The 21,631-nt window shown below is 34.8% G+C and overlaps 1 protein-coding gene and 1 long non-coding RNA gene across 5 annotated transcripts in view; both read right to left on the bottom strand.

Annotated features, from left to right (window-relative positions):
• Positions 1-21,631, bottom strand: part of LOC147838080 (uncharacterized) — a 982,747-nt gene that overhangs the window by 539,222 nt on the left and 421,894 nt on the right. The gene's annotated exons all lie outside the window — the stretch shown is intronic.
• Positions 1-21,631, bottom strand: part of cnbd1 (cyclic nucleotide binding domain containing 1) — a 79,648-nt gene that overhangs the window by 9,552 nt on the left and 48,465 nt on the right. For 3 of the 4 annotated variants that reach the window (XM_087309849.1, XM_087309851.1, XM_087309850.1), the window contains 5 exons: positions 21,029-21,166; positions 19,324-19,456; positions 4,795-4,901; positions 1,784-1,934; positions 1,542-1,609 (listed from right to left, as the gene is read on the bottom strand). In XM_087309849.1, the coding sequence (XP_087165975.1) occupies positions 1,542-1,609; positions 1,784-1,934; positions 4,795-4,901; positions 19,324-19,456; positions 21,029-21,166 (597 nt within the window). The remainder of the gene's footprint in view (positions 1-1,541; positions 1,610-1,783; positions 1,935-4,794; positions 4,902-19,323; positions 19,457-21,028; positions 21,167-21,631) is intronic. The other variant, XM_087309852.1, reaches the window with a different exon arrangement.

The following is a 21,631-nucleotide window of genomic DNA, read 5'->3' as shown; positions in this document are numbered from 1 at the left end:
TATTTCATTATTATTATTATTATACTTAAATATTATTAGTAGTAATATTAATATTATTATTGTAATTAGATTATGACATTATTATTAAAAATGTTTAATATAAGCTGTACATATACAGATATATTATTACTGTTAATACTAATAACATTAATATTATTATCATTATTATTTTTATTATTATATGATATTAAATATTATTAAAATGATTAATATAAGCTGTACATGCTATTACTGTTAATACTAATAACATTATTATATTATTATTATTATTTTATTACTTTCATTTTTATCATTATTATTATTATTATTATGTAATAACATTATTATATATTATTATTAAAAAATAATATAAACTTTACATACTGTATAATCTAAGTTTAACTTATACATTTTAAAAGGTTACTTTGACTCAATGAAAGAGTTATTGTGATTATGTGTATGTGTTTGCATATATTATTTTATTTATTTATTTATTTTTATCAATTTGTCCCTCCTTTCTTTCATTTACTATTTTTTGTTATTACTTATTTTAATTAATTAATTAATTATTTTATCATGTATAACATTAGTTCATGTGTACAAAAAGGAAAGCATATAATGCAAAAAGTGTAGAAGAAACTGTATATACAGAATTTGTACATATATTTGTGAGTGTACTCAGATGTATGATCTCTGACATGTATCTGATGTAAAACTATTTGAGAAAATAAAAAAGGTAATTTAAAAAAGAAAAAGAGTTATTGTAACTCATGAATGAATCATATTAAGTAGAATAAATAAATAAATGAGCTAATTATATTTCATGTTAACTCTAGTTCTAGAAGCAATATCGAACCATTTGAGTAGCTACATAGTTGTTTGGACTTAATTCGTTGAACTCATAGCGATAATAATACTTGACAACACAAACTATCAACACAAATAATATATGTGGATATGACTATGTATAGACATATACAGTAGTTTACAGTACTCAAACCATTTTGTTTCAAAATTTAAATGGTTTGGTGCAATCAGTTTCCTCAAATAGTTTAAGTTAATTTAATTTATCAGGTTTACAGTAACTACTTTTAATAATAATAATAATAAAAACAACAATAATAATAAATCACAACAACAACAGCCATAAATTTGTTGATCATTATAATAATAATAATAATAATAATAATAATAATAATAATAATAATAATAATAATTATTATTATTATTATTATTGCTATTATTATTATTATTATTATTATATCTGTATAATTTCATATACAGACATATGAAACTGCTAATATTTTTTTTTTAAATAAAATAACATTTATTATTATTATTGTTATTATTATGGTATTACTATTAATATCAACAATGAAAACAAAAATGATGTAATAATAACATTCTTATTATTATACAATACATAATACAATAATAAATAATAAACAACTAACTGATAAATAAAACTTCAATTAATGAACTTTTCCTTTTAGTAATGCTTGTACTCAGCTCAGCGCTGCTTATAAGGCTCTTGCACACCCTGAAGTCCTCCTTTCTCTCACCTCACTGAGTTTTCCACACACAGGCTGAGCCGTTTGCAGTATAAGAGCAGTGGTCACAGAGTCCAGACCTGCGTATAATAAATAAACCTCATTCAGGGAAACAACACAACACCAAACACACTTCAAATCAGTGTGTGTTGCAGTACAGCGAGTGTGTGTGTGCGCGTGCGTGCGAGTTCAGGGTTAAAGCTATTACTGTGTGTTTTAATGTCATGACTGCACTGCTCTGTGAGGCGACTGACCTTTAACACACTCCGGCTGAATGATTCCACCGTGAACTTCAGTGGCCGTGATAACAGTACATGGCGAAGGCTGATCCAATAGGATGCTGACCTCTCCAAACGACTGCTTTGGGCCCAGTTTACCAACCACTACAGATCTGACCCTGCAGGACTGTAGTTCAGCAAGCAGTGCATTAAAGGAACACAACAGTTTTTTGGGAGCAGGAAATAGGCTTATTTTACAACTCCTATCATTTCATCTTTTTAGTTGTATTAAAATTACAGGGATTAAGATATGTTTGGGTGGCACGGTGGCTCAGTGGTTAGCACAGTTTTTTTAAACAATTGATATTTAATAAAAAGTATTCTCATGAATCTAAAACTATGCACAGTGCTCTGTAGTCCCAACTGGCTAAAGGTCCCAGATCAGCAGTATACAGTACATAAATTGAGAGTTAATCTTCTATTAAGGCAATGTTATATGTAAAGGGTGATAATTAAACCATTTACAAAAATAATTATTAGCAAAAGTACAATAATAAAGGATGATTGTGTGCTAAGGGTGTCACGATCCTCCAAATTCTCGATTCGATTACATTTTCGATTCTAAAGGCACGATTCGATTCGATTTTCAATTATGAATAATTAATTAGTTAATGACTAATTAATTATTTGTAGCCTACCGTTTAAACTACCTGACCTGCATGGTCTTTGTTTTACCCATAAACAAATCATACAGTAAATGAATAAAGGCAAGATACACACATAATTACCACCTGTCAAACACTTTTTTTTCTGCGGGACTTGTGAATAGGCAGTGATCTGTGTCGTTATAATGGCGTCGGTAAAAAGGACGCACAACCAACAGGAACCAGCCAACAGCATCTGAGGTGTTCGCTAAAATGACTAAGTACAAGTGAGTGAAAGATTGAAGCAGTCCTCTGACTGCCTGGACCTGCTGTCTCGAGCGCATGGCTGTCTGTGTCTGTGTGTGTGGTCACGTGATGTGCATTTTCAGAGGTAGAGAGGAAGGAGGGCTGCTCAGAAATGCTACACGCCACTGTGGATGTCAAATCGTTGTTGTTCTAAAATGCCATTTAAAAACGAAGACAGTGTAAACAGGGCCTGAGTGTGTATTTTTCGCGAGCGGATTTGCAACGGGGGCGGGCGGAGGATCGCGATGCTGGTGTTGTCTATCGGACGAACCGTACGTAATACGTACATAGCAGAGCTTGCAAAACTGTGTTTTTTTTTGTCGACAACACGAACGTTGTCAACATAACTCACTGGAAATCCAAAATGCTTACACACCGGCGACTTCATTGAAAGAGGAGAGGGTTTAAGTTCTGTCGACGGGTCTCCTGCTTCTGCAGTTTAACAAGCACTTCAACAAGCCTGTTTTTTTCCCGCTTGGCAAGCCAAGCTGACGTGAGATGGGGAGGTGGCAGCATCGACGATTCTATTTTTTGATTCGATAATCGAAATTGAGCATAAATTTTGATCGATTTTGATTAAAAATCGAAATCGTGACACCCCTAACACGGGCCCATTAATAACATGTTTAAACAATCATTAAACCGAAAGTGCCAACCACTGCTGCTTACAAAGAATCTGGAGTTCTCGAAAGCAGCATGGTTGTGGATGCACAAACATCACATTTTTCCAGTCTATTTCAAACACAACAATCGCACCAGTTGCGTTTCCAGGCACAGTTGCTTCAGGCAAAGAAAACGAGAGTGCGCAAGCTTTTAAAACACTGACTTGCTGACGTAATGCGCGGGACACTAGAGCCCTTATCAGTGTGTGAGGAGGACCGTCTGTGTCTCGCCGTGCGCATGATCATCCTCTCATTCGTTATTCACCTGCTTTTTTGTTAGTTATTTTTGTACGCCTTGCTGCTTCTTGATTCTAAGATCACATTTGCATGCATATTGACAAACTGTCATAAACTAACATTCTAATCTTTAATGACGAGCCAGAACTAGCAAATAATAAATTATTTTCGAACAGCCAAAATGGCTAGTAGGAGCAGCTATCTAACCCGGCACAGCTGAAATCTACCCGCATTTGTTTCATTGGCGGGTGTTAATTTCAAGCCCTGATTACAATGAGTGATAAATTGAGAGCAAATTACATTTGTCTCCTCCCCTTTTTAGCTGATCTGAAAAACGGTCCAATCTGTAACTCAAAAACTGTAATGTGATCCGAACCGTGAGATTTGTGATTCGTTACACCACTATTTAATACAAAAAAAAACTATGAAATGGATGAAAAAAACGTTTTATGATACAGTTTTATATTAATAATACCACTATGACTGGTCTCTTGTACTTTTATATCCCAAAGAATTAATTATTTATTTGATATCCTAGACATAATAGTTCCGATTTGCCTTTTTTTTTTTTATTTAGCCGATCTCCAAGTCTAAAGAAAGCAGTTTTAACTTAGCTTAGCATAGATTATTGAATCAGATTAGACCATTAGCATCTTAAAAAAATTAACAAAAGGTTTCAGTCATTATTCTATTTAAAGCTTGACTCTTCGGTAGTTAAACTGTGTACTAAGACTGAATGAAAATTAAAATTTGTCATTTTCTAGGCTGATACGTCAAGGAACTATATTTTCATTCTGACGTAATAATCAAAGAACTTTTCTGATGTACCATGGCTGCAATAGGCACAAGGATAACTATGGTGCAACTACAGAAGAGTCAAAGTTTAAAAGGAAAAATTATCTAAAATTTCTGCATTTCAATTTTTGAGTGAGATGCTAATGGTCTAATCAGATTCAATGATTTATGCTAAGCTAAGCTACTGCAAGCTAAAAAAGGCTCCCGCCAGGCCCAGATATCAACAAAATAAAAAATAAAAAATTTAAAACTCAGCTCTAGTAGAGATGTAAATTAAGCCTATTTTAAGTGTGTTCCTTTAAACATTGGCCGTGCTTTCTGACAGAAAATATATTACAAATACAAATGGCATGCACTAATGTTTTTATAAAAGCAAGTTTGTTGTGCAAGTTTGTCCTGGTACCTTTGTATCCACAGATTTTATTAACGACCGCGCATCCTGAAGGATGTTACACTCTCCACGTGCGATGAAGGCCACAAACGAGCAAATCTTTCCCTCCTTCACAAGCACTGTGAAGACAGAATCAAGAGCTTGCTCATCCAGGTAATAAATTAAATGTTCTGCAATTTTAGATAAGTTGAACATGAGTACATTTACAGCAACTCTTCATTTATGAGGTAAACTTTGACTTCAATAGTTTTGTTAAAAAAAAAAAAAAACGTGATACATTTTCAGCAGATTTTTTTATAGACCAGAAGTTCAGATGAAAAGCATGCGATCTGTTTACGTAACTATAGCAAATGCGACGCCCATCGCCGTATGTTGCCAAAAATCACAGTGAAACGCTTATAAAAAAGACAGTAAGGTAAGGGTGATAAGATAAGAAGTTTGTTGCAACGATCTTAACGAGATCCCTTACCTCAGGGATTTTTCCCCCTTCAGGAACAACCTTAAGTTAAATTATTAAAAGACTTGCGTGAGTGGGCACAGGTGTCAATTGTAAATGACATCACTTGCAGAGAAAGTGCGGTTAACTGACAGTGCAAGTCTGAAAGTTCAAGCCTGAAACTGCAAGTGCAAATCTGCAGCCAGACTCTATTGGGTGCAGGGCTTGGCGCACAATGCCTTCCAGACGCACCAGTTAAATGAATGCCATGAGGAGCGCACCGCGAGTCACGTGACAAGAACTGGCTGTTTCTGCTTGTATGGAATATAGGCAAGGCAAGGCAAGTTTATTTATATAGCACATTTCATACACAGTGGCAATTCAAAGTGCTTTACATAAACAGGAATAAAAAAGACAAGTTTAGGAACATAAAATGCAGACAAAACAGATAAAAACAAATTAAAATGATTTAAAATAGGTTATAAAAGAATGAAAAAGAAAATGAAAAACATAATATTCATACATCTGATTCTTGCAATATTTTTGAGATGATAGTATGCTGATTTACTGACTGCTTTGACATGACTGTTGAAACTTAGATCTGACTCCACAGTCACACCAAGATTCTTGACCTTATTTTTTGTCGTTTGACCTTGAGCCAAGGTACGCATTCACCTTGAGAACCTCATCTCTGTTCCCAAACGCAATGACTTCCGTTTTCTCTTTGTTTAACTGAAGAAAATTTTGGCACATCCAATTGTTAATTTCATCAATGCACTGGTGGAGGGTGTCAATGGGGACATCAGCATAGCTGTGGTAGGAGATTTGGTACTTTCTCATTATTTGGCTCAGAGGGAGCATGTAAAGGTTGAACAGGAGAGGTGCCAGAATCGAGCCTTGTGGGACTCCACACGTCATGGGTGTCCACCTCGACCTATGGTCACCTATACTGACATAGTAACCTCTCCCTTCAAGGTAAGATCTGAACCATTTGAGGACCGTCCCAGACAGCCCAACCCAGTTTTCCAGCCTATCCAGAAGTATGCTGTGATCGACAGTGTCAAATGCAGCACATAGACTAATTATCTAAGGCAAACAAAGAACAGACAAACAATGCAGTGCTTTGTAATTTTCTCCACAAAAAAAAAAAATTGTATCAGAGTGACAGCTTGTCATCCTCTGAGTAAACGATTGGTCGCCTAGCAACTTATAAACCTCTAACCACCCAACACCAACACCCCAACTCCACGACCACACCCCGCCAGGTATGTGGCAAAATTGTGAAGCGTTGACAGGTCTGTGGTGATAAAAAGGTTGAGGACCACTGCTTTATATCACTCCAATATGACTGTGGTCACACTATACCATAGATGCCCTTTAAATCAATACAACGAAAACAGTAAAATATATATAGATTTTATACTAAAATATTTTAATTATATAAATACATAAAAAAATACATTTGCATCAAAATACAACTAAAAGACACTCAAAAATGTTTGCTATTTGTTCAAAATACTTAAAATTAGTTTTTTAGGGTCAACTTAATTGTTTTATATCCAATATGCTTAAATTGGTTTTAAAAAAACTTTTAATAAAAAAAAATAAGTTAACTTAATTACGTCATGTTGTCCCAATAATCCACATTTTGTACAGTGCAAAAACAATACATTTCAAGCAAAAATTAAAACAAGACAGAAGCAATCAGTAGATTAGTATTTCACTTTAAACCTTAGATTATCAATTGAATTGTTCGTCTATCCCTGCCTCAGGTGCCATGAAAAAAAAAAATTCATTCCCCGCCATAATAAATGCATCTCAATGTACACCCGAAGTGATCCAGGCAGAACAGAATGAGGAAAAAAAAGACGTAGAGCGTTTACGACAGAAGTAATCTATGTTTTGGCAGCAGCCCCAAAAGCGGTGGATTATTTCTTATTGTGACAAACCTGAGGTTGGTTTGCGGAGGTGAGGATTAAATTGATTTACAGTGAGCCTTTAACATCAGGGGGAAACACTGTATATCAGGCCTGACAGGTAAATCCCATCTCTGAGAAGCAGTGAGCGGGACAAGCCGAGTCTATTTGTCTGGCCGGTGACAGAAACCAGGCCTCGGCTTCAGAAAGTGTTCGAGGGAGGAAGGAAGTCGACTTTTTTAATCTCATCTCTCAAACTCTCCCCCTTTCAGAGCGAAAGCGCCGTAACTATATTATTCGCGTGTCTTCGCAAGCCATTAAAAAGCAAATGTCTGGATCACTTGGGAAATCACAGCAGGCTCTGTTACACGCCGTTTGTCTTTTTAGATGAACACGCCGCAGTCCCGCTTCCACCCGCGGGGCATTAACATCCAGACTTCTGCATTTCTGTAACTACAGCAGAAAACATCAGCTCCTTTCATACTGTACATACAAACTTTTCTTAAAAAATAGTGGTAAATTCCTGTTAAGAGATCATGTGTGAACAGACTCTTTTTAAATATAACATAAAATATGCTCTGGCTTTTTTTGTAATGAGTAGTTTTATCATTATCAGTAAATTTTAGAGTGCATTTTAATATTTATCGGTCTTTTTGGTAATTTTTATGACAATTTGTTCAACCTTTTCAGATTATCCTAATGCAGAGTTTAAAAAAATGTATGCATCTTATCTGATTGACAAATACTACTGTGGTTTTCTGCTATGCATTGTAATAATGTACAGTATAAAATATAAAAGCATAGTGCAGTGAAATAATTATGAATATTAAGTATGACTCCCATGAGCTTGGAGAACTGCATCTATGCATCTCTGCAATGACTCAAATAATTTATTAATAAAGTCATCTGGAATGGCAAAGAAAGCGTTCTTGCAGGACTCCCAGAGTTCATCAAGATTCTTTGGATTCATCTTCAATGCCTCCTTCATTTTACCCCAGACTTGCTCAATAATGTTCATGTCTGTTGATTGGGGTAGCCAATCCTGGAGCACCTTGACCTTCTTTGCTTTCAGGAAATTTGATTGAGTGGGCGAGGATGAGAAGAACCAGGGGGTGAGGTTTAGGGGAATAGAGGGAGTGTCGGGGCTGAAAGTGAAGAGCAGGGAGAGAGAGGGGAAGTGGGGGGTCTCTATGACACCCATATTGCTTAGGCCTAAATATGCCTCTGGTTTTCAGTCAAAAATAGTAAACCTTTTATACATTTGCCAGTTTCTTTACACCACAAAGTCCTTTAAAACTGAAAATGCAGAAATTTGGAAATGGATTTCAAAGTGCATGCTTTTTTAATGCTGGCATTGTTGTGTCTCTAAAAACACCTGGAAAGAAGTGTCTGAAAATGCTGACCATCACACTCATGCATTTATTTAGAGAGGTGTAGAATAAAGATAAGCGCAAACAACATAAACCGTGTGTAAATGCGGATTGTTTTAAGAAATAGTTTTTGTGTGATGTTTGTTTGTATGATGTGTCATGACGCTAATTGCCCCTTGCAAGATTAATAAAGATGAGATCATACAAATTCATATGAATTACCAGTATAGATTAGATTTTTTTAAATTCTATAGTAAAAATATCCCAAAATCTATAGTAAAATCTATAGTAAAAATATGTTTTATGTTGTTAATTTTGACAAAGACAACAATATTGATGTGTAAATGCACAGTAAACCCTGAAAAGATAACAAAAAATATTGTTATGCTCACCAGCTGACGTGCCCACAAACCCCACTAGAGGGCTCTGCATCCGCTAACTACATTTCCCACAACCTTCTGCACTGATTACACCCACACACCTGTTTCACATTTGCTGGAATATTTAAGGGGCAATTTATGCAACATCGTTTTCAGTCAAAAACCATACACCTTTTATATATTTTGTCTCTTTGATTACACAACAAAGTCCTTTTTAAGACTGAAAATGCGGATTTCAAAGTGGATGTTTTTTTTTTTAAATACTGGATTTGTCATGCCTATATAAACATATGAATTAAAGGCAAGAGCAAAACAATTTAAACCATGTGTAAACGCGGATTGCTTTAAAAAGTACTGTATGATGTGTCACGATACTACTGCCCTAATTTAAGTATCCTATGAGGCATTAATAAAGTTATTGAACTTAAGTTGTCATGTAAGCACGAAACCTTTTCAAAACGCAAGGGAAAGACTTCTCAGTTTTTGACTACATGGTTGTTTATACACTGATCACATCCTCCAATAAAGCAGAACCAAAAAGTCGAAGTTCTCTTTAACAGAAATAAATGTATGTTCTGGGTGGTTAAATGTTACAATAAACATTGATGAAATTCTCTCCAACTGGGTGGGCCAAACAGCAACAGGCCAGTAAACTTCTGCTCAGACAATCAGAAACAGTCAAGCTGGACTGGATATTTGGAGCAGCCGTGCAACATGATGTGAAATAAAGACGGCTGGAAAAGCCTGGACTCGTAGCCTAAGGGTGTCAGCCCAGGCCACAGAAAACGAGCACAGAGCATCTGGAGAAAACAGGCTTTTGTTTGGCTTAATCCTGCTGTAGAACAGAAGATATTACAGTTTACAGCTAACGTCTCTGGGGAGGCAAACTGAGACTCGAGGACTGATGAACTAATGGAGCAGTGCTTTCACTTCTGATCTTCAGTGACATGTTTTTAAGAAAGATAAAGACTGGGAAATGAGGGAGACCTGAGAACATTCTTACACAGGGACAAACATCAAATGATATAGAGACGCATCAATAAATCACAGTAACTTTTCCTCTCTCTGAATCACAATTATTGGCCTTTCTACTAAAACAAAACAAGCACTTATGAGTCATGGACAATCCTACCCTTTTTTACCACTCTGTTTTTAATGCTTTATAGCACAATACATATATTTTCACTGTATTTAATGAATGTTTGGATGAACTGTTTATTATATAGGTAAAGTCTGTGATCATTTTAGTTTTAAGCTAAAAAACTGTTATAAATAAAATTACAATAAAAAAAAAAGTAGTGTTGGGCAAAATGAATTGCAGTTAATCACATCCAAAATAAAAGTTTTTTTGACTAGTGTTCTGTGAATGTTTTATTATGTTTATATAAATACACACATGCATGCATATATTTGAGAAAGTGTGTATTTACATTTAGATATAAACTATGTACAGTTGAGGTCAGAATTATTAGACATCATTTAGGAAATAATTTTAAAAGAAAAAAATTTAATTTTTTTTTTTGAAAATTGAAATTTGATTTCAACTGTATATTATGTCAAAACAAACTTTTACTTTGAATGTCAAGTGATTAATCATGATTAATCTTTGCCCATAATATATACATACATATATATACACACACACACACATATATATATATATATATATATATATATATATATATATATATATATATATATGTATATATGTATATATGTATATATATATATATATATATATATATATATATATATATATATATATATATATATATATATATATATATATATATATATATATATATATATATATATATATATATATATATATATATATATATATGAGTGTGTGTGTATAAAGCAAAGTCCCCAATAGCAAAACAAATGATTTATGATATTGTCTAAACAGAAAAGAAAATCTAAATAATATGAATTAAAGAAACAAATATGCAAAAATATGAGTAATATTTAATAAGAATAATAAATATTTTCCAGCAGGCTCAGAAAAATCTACTTCAGATAGAAAATTGACAAAAACCTTATTGATAAATATAATTTTTGGCTTAGCATAAACTCAGTTTTGTCCAATTACTCCTCTCCAGTAAATGTCTTTAGAATTAATGATGCTGATATATTTATACTAGAGAGAGAGAAAAAAAAAACATACTGAGCAAATTATGCATTTTTATTTTAAAGCAATGACTTTTTGTAGTGTTTTCATGCCTTATGATAGATTTAAGAATTGGACCTTTTTAAACTAATTAAAACTTTTGAAGATCTAACTTGCAGAAAGCCTATTATACATCATAATGCAGTAGTATACACTACTTGACAAACATTTTAGGATCTGCAATAATAATAAGTTAACTTCTAGTGGATCATTTGGTATCAGAAGTGGCTTATATGAAAGGCAAAGGCCTCTAGATTATGATTATTTTACCAAAATAAAATATGGTCATGCTTTGATTTTTAATTATTTAGTTAGTGCAGTAAGGTCTGACTTTACTTAAAGAAAAGTCTTATCACGTAACAGAAATAATGTACAGTATAGAATATAAAGTCATGCTAGAGTGGAAAAAGAATTAATATTATGTAAGACTGCCATGAGCTTGAATGACTGCATCCACCTCTACAATGACTCAAATACCGTTATAATAAAGTCATCTGGAATGGCAAAGACAGCGTTCTTGCAGGACTCCCAGAGTTCATCAAGATTCTTTGGATTCATCTTCAATGCCTCCTCTCTCTCTCACCCCAGACATGCTCAATAATGTTCATGTCTGGTGACTGGGCTGGCCAATCCTGGAGCACCTTGACCTTCTTTGCTTTCAGGAATTTCGATGTGGAGGCTGGAGCTTGAGAAGGAGCGCAATCCTGCTGAAGAATTTGCCCGCTCCTGTGGTTTTTAATGTAATGGGCAGCACAAAGATCTTGATACCTCGGGCTGTTGATGTCGCCATTCACTCTGCAAATCTGTTGTAACTTATAAGTGTTTAGTTCAATTAACTTAATTTTATAAGTATGCACATAGTTTGCTTACTTAATTTGAAAAAAAAAATTGGTTCACTCACATTTTCAACTAGTCTCTTTTTACAGTGTATTAAAAAAAAAAAATCAGTAGGATACCACAGGACAGGCGAGGCAGGAAAGAAAAAGCTAGAATTAATAGGGTTAAAATGTGTGGTCTAGCTGACATTACAACTCAAGAGTCAGAAAGCTGAAGAGGGAAGTGGATCAAAGCTGTTGGGTTTAACATCCCGGTCAGGAGGAAGTTCAAATGAGGACAGTGGCTTTGGTGAGTTAAAGCGGTCACGGGTTGTTAAGCGGTCAAGAGTTGTCTGTAAGGAGTCGCACAGAGGAAAAAGCCATTAGGGGTTTCCTCCTCTGCAAACTCCCAGTGCACTCGGCCAGTCCGTCATGCGCTCATGTTTAAACTCTCACACCTGTTAGCTGTGTTCACATGTTGAGCTGCTATCCAAGGTGCTGAATGGCATGTGATGTGTGTGGAAAAGACAGGTCTTTACCTCAAAACAAACACACACACACACACACACACACACACACACACACACACACACACACACACACACACACACACACACACACACACACACACACACACACACACACACACACACACACACACACACACACACACACACACACACACACACACACACACACACACACACACACACACACACAATACAATACAAACACTCCATTGAGTCTCCATTGAGTTATACCTTCATCTGTGATATAATATAAGCCGAAAAAAGAAAGATTTTCTTTTTAAGGGTTGTGACATTTATAGACTACGATTATATTGCAATTAGTGCTAGGCATCCAAACTAAATGGTTGTTTAACAGTACACAAATATATGTGTGTGCATTGCTGTATATATGCTGATTTATATATATATATATATATATGGCTGTATATTAGCACTGGTGGGAGGCGTGCATTGGCACGAGGCCGCAGGCCATGTTTCTTAGTGTGCCACCAATGTTGCTCTACAGCCATATCGCACTGCTCAAGTGTGATATTGCTTTTATACAACAGTTCGACGGCACAATCGTGTATAACAATAAGAAAATCAAACACGGAGAGTCTAAAAACTCTTTTTTATTAGGAACTACTTTCTTTCGCCATTCATTCACATCTGCAGCTGACATCAAAACAGCAGAAGGCGTTACTAATTCACCAACGTCACTTTAGAGCTAGTGTTTTAATGAGTCTCTATGTCTAAAGTGATGACAAAACAGCTGATTTTGCTCACACTTTGAGATTATAAGGCTGAACGTGACATGAAATGCCATCCATCTACAGAGATATCTTCTTACAGTGTTAGTCTACAGTACTTCTCTGTTGCAATCAGGACATCTCAATAATTAACCCCGAAAAAAGCAATGCAATCACTACCAGACTGCTGTTGTGTTTGCGATATGGAAAAACGCTAAACACATGCAGACTTTGCTTCTTTCTTTCTGCCAACACAACACACCTTATTGATATGCGAGCAAATCTGTATAAATACAGTACAACAACATACAAAAGAGAGAGATCAACTTAGAATATCACTTACCAACATACCTGCCAACAAGTCTTTGAAAATCCAGGAGAATGGGGGAGGGGGTGTTCGGGGGTGAGGTTTTTGAATAACACGGTTGAAAACTGGGATAGGATGCAGTGGGTTTTGGGTGGCCACTGCGATCAGGTACTGTACCAAAGTTGGTGACCAGGGGGTGTTTAAAGACTGTACCAAAAAAAAGGTTGAAATTATGGGAGTTTTCAGAAAGAAACAAAAAACGGGATGGGTGCCGGAGATTGGGTTTCTCAAGCCAGGTGGCGCATTAGACCAGGGGCTCATCTCCTGTTTCCAAAATGCATCACAAACTGCTTGAGAAACTGCTCTACTATGATAATTGGTGATGAATATAAATGATGTTCAATAATATGTACTTGTGTTTGCTAACTGTTTATTCAGTTAAACATGAATTTTGCCTACATAAGCTCGAAACAGCAATTTTTGATCACCTTAATCCGACTAAAGTCATAACTGAACTAAACAGAAATGGAATGAACGCATGGAGTATGCTTAAATTAGTGGCATTATTGAAGTAAACACCCTGATCAAACTATTACTGTAATGTAGGACTTTTGTAGGATATTTTCCGACAAGATCCACACATGCAGCTGTCAGTAAAAGCACGCACGCACACAGGCACGCGCGCACGCACACGCACGCACGCACACACACACACACACACACACACACACACACACACACACACACAAATACCTACAAAAATAACCTACAAAACAAAAATATTTGAATGAATACAGTTGAAGTCAGAATTATTATTGTATTTATTCTTTTTTTTTTTTATATTTCCCAAATGATGTTTAACAGAGCAAGGAAATTATCACAGTATGTCTGATAATATTTTTTCTTCTGAAGAAAGTCTTTTGTTTTATTTCAGCTAGAATAAAGCAGCTTAATTTTTTTTAAACCATTTTAAGGTCAAAATTATTAGCACCTTTAAGCTATGTATTTTTTTCCAATAGTCTACAGAACAAACCATCGTAATACAATAGCTTGCCTAATTACCCCAACCTGCCTAGTTAACCTAATTAACCTAGTTAAGCCTATAAATGTTACTTTAAACTGTATAGAAGTGTCTTGATAAATATATAGTAAAATATTATTTACTGTCATCATGGCAAAGATAAAATAAATCATCTATTAGAAATGAGTTATTAAAACTATTATGTTTGAAAATGTGGAAATAAATCTCTCCGTTAAACAAAAATTGGGGGAAAAATAAACAGGTGGGCTAATAATTCAGGGGGGCTAATTATTCTGACTTAGTGAATAATTGTATAAAATTATACATCGGCAGACATTATATTTTAAAAATCCCCAAGGCCCACAGTTTTGCTAAAACTTTTCATTAATGTTCAACTTAGGAAAATGCAATCTTGAACAAACAGAGGGTGAGTAAATCAACAGCATTTTTATATTTTTGGTCGAACTATATGAACTGTAATTAAATTCATTCAGTCATTTTCCTTCTGCTTAGTGCCTTTATTCATCAGAGGTCGCCACAGCGAAATGAACCACCAGCGTATGTTTTACACAGCTGATGCCTTTCCAGCACTGGGAAAAACTTTAATTACGCTTCTGCAAGAAACAACGACTTTACATGATCTTCACTTGGTGTTTCCTTGACAAAAACTACCATAATTTGTTCTCTATTTTTTTTAATTAGCATGTATTTAACACGATTTACTCTAAAATCAAATTAACAGCTGTGGTGCATTTATTCTGGAAAACTTGTTTTACATCAGCTGACCATGTTGGAGGAAATAAAGCATCTCCTGATAAAGACGGTTCAAGATTAGCCACCTTCTGGCATCTGAAATGCTCATCCATCAGCTGTCGGCTGCACTCTCTGATAAGAGTCGATCAATCTCCTCTCCCACACACCTGTCTCTCTCTCTAATCACATCTCATGCCACAGGTCTCTCTCTCTCTGTGTCTGATATGATAGGCCAATCCTCAGCTGAGCTGGATAAACTGAACACTGATACTTACACACAGGTTTATATTCTACAGTGAAACCCCAGTGCTGAGATACTGACTCTAGTTCAGTAATAGATGTGCAACAAAAAAAATGTTTAATAATATTATTAAATTTAATAATTTCATGCAAACAATCAACATTGCTAAGGAATCAAAATGCATATATCCATTGTGTGATGTGATTCTGTTTCTTTTATTTTCTAAACTTATAATGTATCCCTGTAAATAGTTTTTTTTAATTATATATATATATATGTAGTTTATAAAGGTCAGAAAATTTGAAAACAAAAATAGTAAACAATTAAATTATATACATATATACAATATTAAAATTATATACAATTCCACACAGTCTCCCATAATGACAATGCGAAAAAAGACTTTTTTAAATTGTTTAAAATTTTTTTAAAAATAAAAAAAACTGAAAAATCAAATTACATTAGTATTCACAGAGTTTGCTCAACACTTTGTTGATGCACCTTTGGCAGCAATTACAGCCTCAAGTATTTTTATATATGATGCCACAAGCTTGCCACACCTGTCTTTAGGAATTTTTGCACGTTCCTCTTTGCAGTACCTCTCAAGCTCTATCAGGTTGGATAGGAAGCAACTGTGTTCATTAAGATTTAGGTCTGGGCTCTGGCTGGGCCACTCAAGGACATTCACTGAGTTGTTGTGAAGCCACTCCATTGACATTTTGGTTGTGTGCTTTGGGTCATTGTCCTGCTGGAAGATGAACCGTCGCCCCAGTCTGAGGTCAAGAGCAGTCTGAAGCAGGTTTTCATTTTGGATGTCTCTGTACATTGCTGCATTCATCTTTCCCTTCCAGTTCCTGCTGCTGAAAAACATCCCTAACAGCATGATGCTGCCACCACCATGCTTCACTGTAGGGATGGTATTAGCCTGGTGATGAGCAGTGCCTGGTTTTCTAAAAAAACGTAACGCCTGGCATTCACTCCAAAGAGTTCAATTTTAGTCTCATCAGACTAAAATTCCATCTGGCCACTCTACCATACAGGTCTGATTGGTGGATTGCTGCACAGATGTTTGTCCTTCTGTAAGGTTCTCCTCTCTCCACAGAAAGCTGGAGCTCAGACAGAGTGACCATCGGGTTATTAATCACCTCCCTGACTAAGGCCCTTCTCCCCCCGATCTTTCAGCTTAGAGTTCTGGTGGTTTCAAACATCTTCCACTTACATTTGATGGAGGCTACTGTGCTCATTGGAACTTTCAGAGCAGCAGAAATTTGTCTGTAACCTTCCCCAGCGTTGTGCCTCGAGACAATCCTTTCTCGGGGGTCTACAGACAATTCCTTTGTCTTCATGCTTGGTTTGTGCTTTGACATGCACTGTCAACCCTGGAAGCTTACACAGAGATTTCCAAAACCTCTTTTTTTCACATTGTCATTAAGGGGTTTTGTGTGTAGAAGTCAGGAATAGAGCATTTGTAGCTGCAGTTATAAACTGCTTACTAACGTTTATTAATGTAGAGTTAATGCTTAACAAATAACATATTCACTATTTGCTAATGCTTAATAAATGATTTATAGTGTGTAGTTATTATAAAGTGTTACCAAGGAATTTAATCCATTTTGGAAAAAGGCTGTAACATAAAAAAGTGGAAAAAGTGAAGCTCTATGAATCCTTTCCGGATGCACTGTTTAGTCATATGCAATAGGCACATACTTTAAAGGGTTAGAGATAGTTAAGTACGGTTTTGCTAATTTTACACATCCTGCAACATAATTCTTTATTTCTATTATAGATATATATACAAAATCAGTGATTATAGCTAGAAGATACATTTCTAGATTATACCTCTAACATATGTGTGGTTTCACTTAGACGTAAACTTCAAACCAAACGTAGAAATCAATTTCTGTGAATTATGACAGATTTTTGTTTTAAAGTGTTCACACATGTTTGGCGTAAAATAATGTGTTCATAGAGACAGTCACGACCCGGAGACGGGTGAAGATGTGGTCTGGCATGGAATGATGTCACTTAAAAGTGTCTTGAAAGAAAACAGATTTACTTTATACTTAAAAGATGAAGCCTTTCATTAAAGAGGAAGATACCAGTGAAGGCATATAATTGGAGAGAGGATACGGATAATGGGAAGCAGCCACGGAAGAGGAGAGATTCCGGCAACTAAATAAAGATTTCAGCCATGAGAGTTGATCTCTAGCCCAATATCTCAGGGCAACCACAGCAAACCATATGCCTGCCTGTCAGATCCAGGACCGAAACAGAAACTGAAGAGTCTACCAGAGCTTGTGTTCAATTCAAAGTCATTCATATTCATACTGAATGGATGAGTATGGAAGCCTGTTTCAACGGCAGGTTAAAAAATAATAATAATAATACAATAAAATAAAATAAAATAAAAATAAAATTCTTCTGAGATTATTTGTTTCTCAATTTTTTCTCAATATTTTAATCATGCAAATTCTGCATTCATATCTCTTGCGATTTTGAGCATTGCAGCACAATTTTACAAAAAGGATGCATCACTCAACCTTTTTCTTCAAATTGTTCTTGAAATTAACTTTATTTCTTGAACTGTTTTAAAATTATAATCCATTAATCTGACTAATTGTCAGATAAAATGGTGTATGGTGTAAATGGCAAATGGTGTAAATAGCATATATAGAAAAGAACAAATGAATATAAATAAATAGACAAATAAATAGACAGACTTTATAACTCAGAATTCTGACTTTATAACTTGAAATTCTGACTTTATAACTCGGAATTTTGACATAATTACTCGCAATTCTGATTTTAACTCAAATTTATGACCAAATAACTCTGAATTGCAAGTTTATAACTAAGAATTCTGACTTTACTTTAAATTCTGACTTAACTTGCAATTATAACTCGGAATTCTGACTAAATAACTCACAATTCTGACTTAACTTGCAATTCTGACTTAATAACTCGGAATTCTGACTTTATAACTCTGAATTATGACTTTATAACTCAGAATTCTGACTAAATAACTCGCAATTCTGACTTAACTCAGAATTCTGACTTAACTCGCAATTCTGACTAAATAATTCTGAGTTGTGACTTTATAACTCAGAATTCTGACTTTAAATTTTTTAATTTTTTAACTTTTTTATTTTATTTTTTTATTCAGTGGAGGGGACAGGCATCCATAGGAAAGATGGATAGGGGAAAATAAAAAGCTTGTGCTTTATCCTTGATCATGATGAAATGCATTTTGTTTAAAGAATTGTTTTAAGAGGATGATTTTTAGTTAGAAAAAAAAAACTTCTGTTTGAAAATAATAAAAGCCTTTTTAACTCAACTTCATCTACACTTTGTGACCTCATCAAAAGTGAGGACTTTTGTAAATCCCTTATAATAAAAAGGGGAAGAATATAAACATTATAAGAATTTGCTAACATTATAAAGTGTTACCAAAAAGTCTGAATTGAAAGAACACTCCTGCAATGGCATACACACACACACACACACACACACACACACACACACACACACACACACACACACACACACACACACACACCTCAAAGAACATCTACGCTTTGATATTCCGTAAATGAGGTGTAAAAGCAGCCGTCCTGGTAATTAAAGTCAGCTGTGCGGGTAATGGAGCAGCTTGTATTTTTCTCTAATCATATTTGAGTGCTCTCCACCCATAAACACATTTATTTAGGGGCAAATATGTTCAGTGTTGTATTAACGAAGGAAAGCCATTATGTCGTCCAGGTGCTACGCAGTCAGTCAACGGAAACCCTCGTAACAAAAAAAGCAAAGTAAAGTGCGCAAGACGTCGGTGTGATTTATTGTGACAGAACATTTTCAAATGGAAACATCCACTTACCTTGATTAGCTGGGAATGTTTTGAGCTGCATGCCGTCCACCAGGTGGTTGATGGAGAGCTTTGGCCAGTGAAGGTACAGCTGGCAACCCTGAATCAAAGCTGCCTTAACTTCGTGATCCCGTGCCAGGATATCCTACAAATAACAATAGTGGACATTCTGTCATTGACGGTTCAATATGAGGATGCATGGGTTGGATGAATAGCATATTGATTATTGGCCAGTATAGGATATTCTTCTTTTGCTTTTACTTCATATTAGAAGACTACGGTGCTCAGCATATATAAGTACACCCCTCACAAATCTCTATTTTAAATCAAAATTTTCTTTGCTATACAATATAATATTTGTGCATATACATTAGGTTATTCAGAACTGAAACCAAATCTGAGGCTAATCTAACAAAATAACTTCTGATAACGGTACAGAAATGAGTACACCCAAATTTATATGTTAGGGAAAAATATTAAATAAATCAAAAGAAACAAAAAATAGTCCAAAAAAAAAAAAAGTCAAAATCTGAAAAAGTTGGGACAGTATATAAATGCTAATAAAAAAAGAAAGTAGTGATTTCCAAATTTACGTAGACTTGTATTTCATTGTACACAATATGAACTCGAAATATTTCATATTTTGTCTGGTCAAATTCTCTTCATTTGTAAATACACATCCTTTCCTGTCATTCAAACCTGCAATAATTTGGATACTTCACCTTCAACAGTGCACTACATAATTAAAAGATTCAACATATCTGGGGTAATTCTAGTGTGTAAAGAACAAGAGTGCAAGCTGAACAACCATGATCTCTGATCTCTCAGGCAGAAATGCATAAAAATCGTTGTTCATCTAAAAGCAATATCACCACATGTGCTCACGATTATTTTGCCAAACCTTTGTCAAATACCATAATACATGGCTACATTCACAAATGCCAGTGAAAATTGTACTGTACCGCTCAGAGCCATCACACAGTAGAAACCTGAACTGTGGTCTGATTAATCAGTATTTCAGGTATTTTTGGGAGAAATGGACACGGTTATCCGGACCACCATTAATACTGAAAAGTATGTAGAGATTTTAGAGGACAATATGCTACCTTCTTTTCCAGGGATGCTCATGCATATTTCAACAAGACAATGCAAAACCACATTCTGCACACATTAGTCATGCTGTGCACACAAGTCATGCTGTGGAGGAAGAGGATACAGATATTTGAATGGCCTGCCTGCAGTCCCAGCCTGTATCCAATAGAGAATGTGTGGTGCTTTTTTAAGCACAAAATGCGACAACAGAGACCCACCTTAAGACTTGTTTTCAGGTTTACATATTTTAAATGTTGTGAAAAAGAACGCCAGCATTACAAAGTGGTAAACGCTTTACTGTTATAACATTTTTGAAATTTGCTGCAAGTACCAAAATTGAAATGCGTGTTTATAAAAAAAACGATAAAAACATGAGAACATTAAATAGTATTTGTTGTATTGTCTGCCATGAAACACAAGTCAAAGAAAAAACATTTTTCCATACTTTACTATCTTTTAAAATATTATCTTAACTATACTATAGCTGTAACTATATATTGACGATTTAACAAGTTAAAGATTTTTGTTTATTTTACCAAAACTGTATAGAATTTAAGTAGTCAACAGTGCATCCATAGTAATTGGTTTACAAGGACATTTGTCTTTTATATTATTTAAATTATACCTTTTTCAGCTTCTCATAGCCAGATCGAGATATTTTGAGAATCTCGCAGGTCTCGAGTGTCAGGACACACTGGACAATGTCACTTCCCTCTGCTGCATTTACAGGTTCACAAGATCCAAAAGAACCTCCAGTTGCAATCTAGATAAAAAACAAACAAACAAACAATCAAATCCAGTACAATAAATGAACACTATTTACAGTATAAACGATATATTCAAGAGCCTAGAATTCAGAGACAATACTGTGTTTGCTTAAATGACCAGCACCAGGTTAATTATTTTTTGTTTTTGACAAGCTTCACTCATGGATGTAACAATAGAACAAATTGAAACTCTCTTTAATCAACATTACCTGATCATTTTCTTTAACAAAAGAGCTGATTTGTGCACTTAATATTTTTATTCATATACTACAATACTCTTAATTAAAGTAGGCCTGTTGTGAACTGAAACCACTACCCTAAAAATGTATATTTAATTAATTAAAGGGCCCATTTAATACAGTAAAATGAATGACAATTTTCAAATCATTCCTATTTTAATGCATACAGAGGCATAAAAGAGAAACAGAGGTATAAAATAGAAACTTAAAAAAGGTATAATA

Source organism: Danio rerio, chromosome 24, assembly GCF_052040795.2.
Source record: "Danio rerio strain M-AB ecotype USA chromosome 24, GRCz13ab, whole genome shotgun sequence".
NCBI lineage: Eukaryota > Metazoa > Chordata > Actinopteri > Cypriniformes > Danionidae > Danio > Danio rerio.
This window is presented reverse-complemented; position numbering and strand designations above follow the sequence as displayed.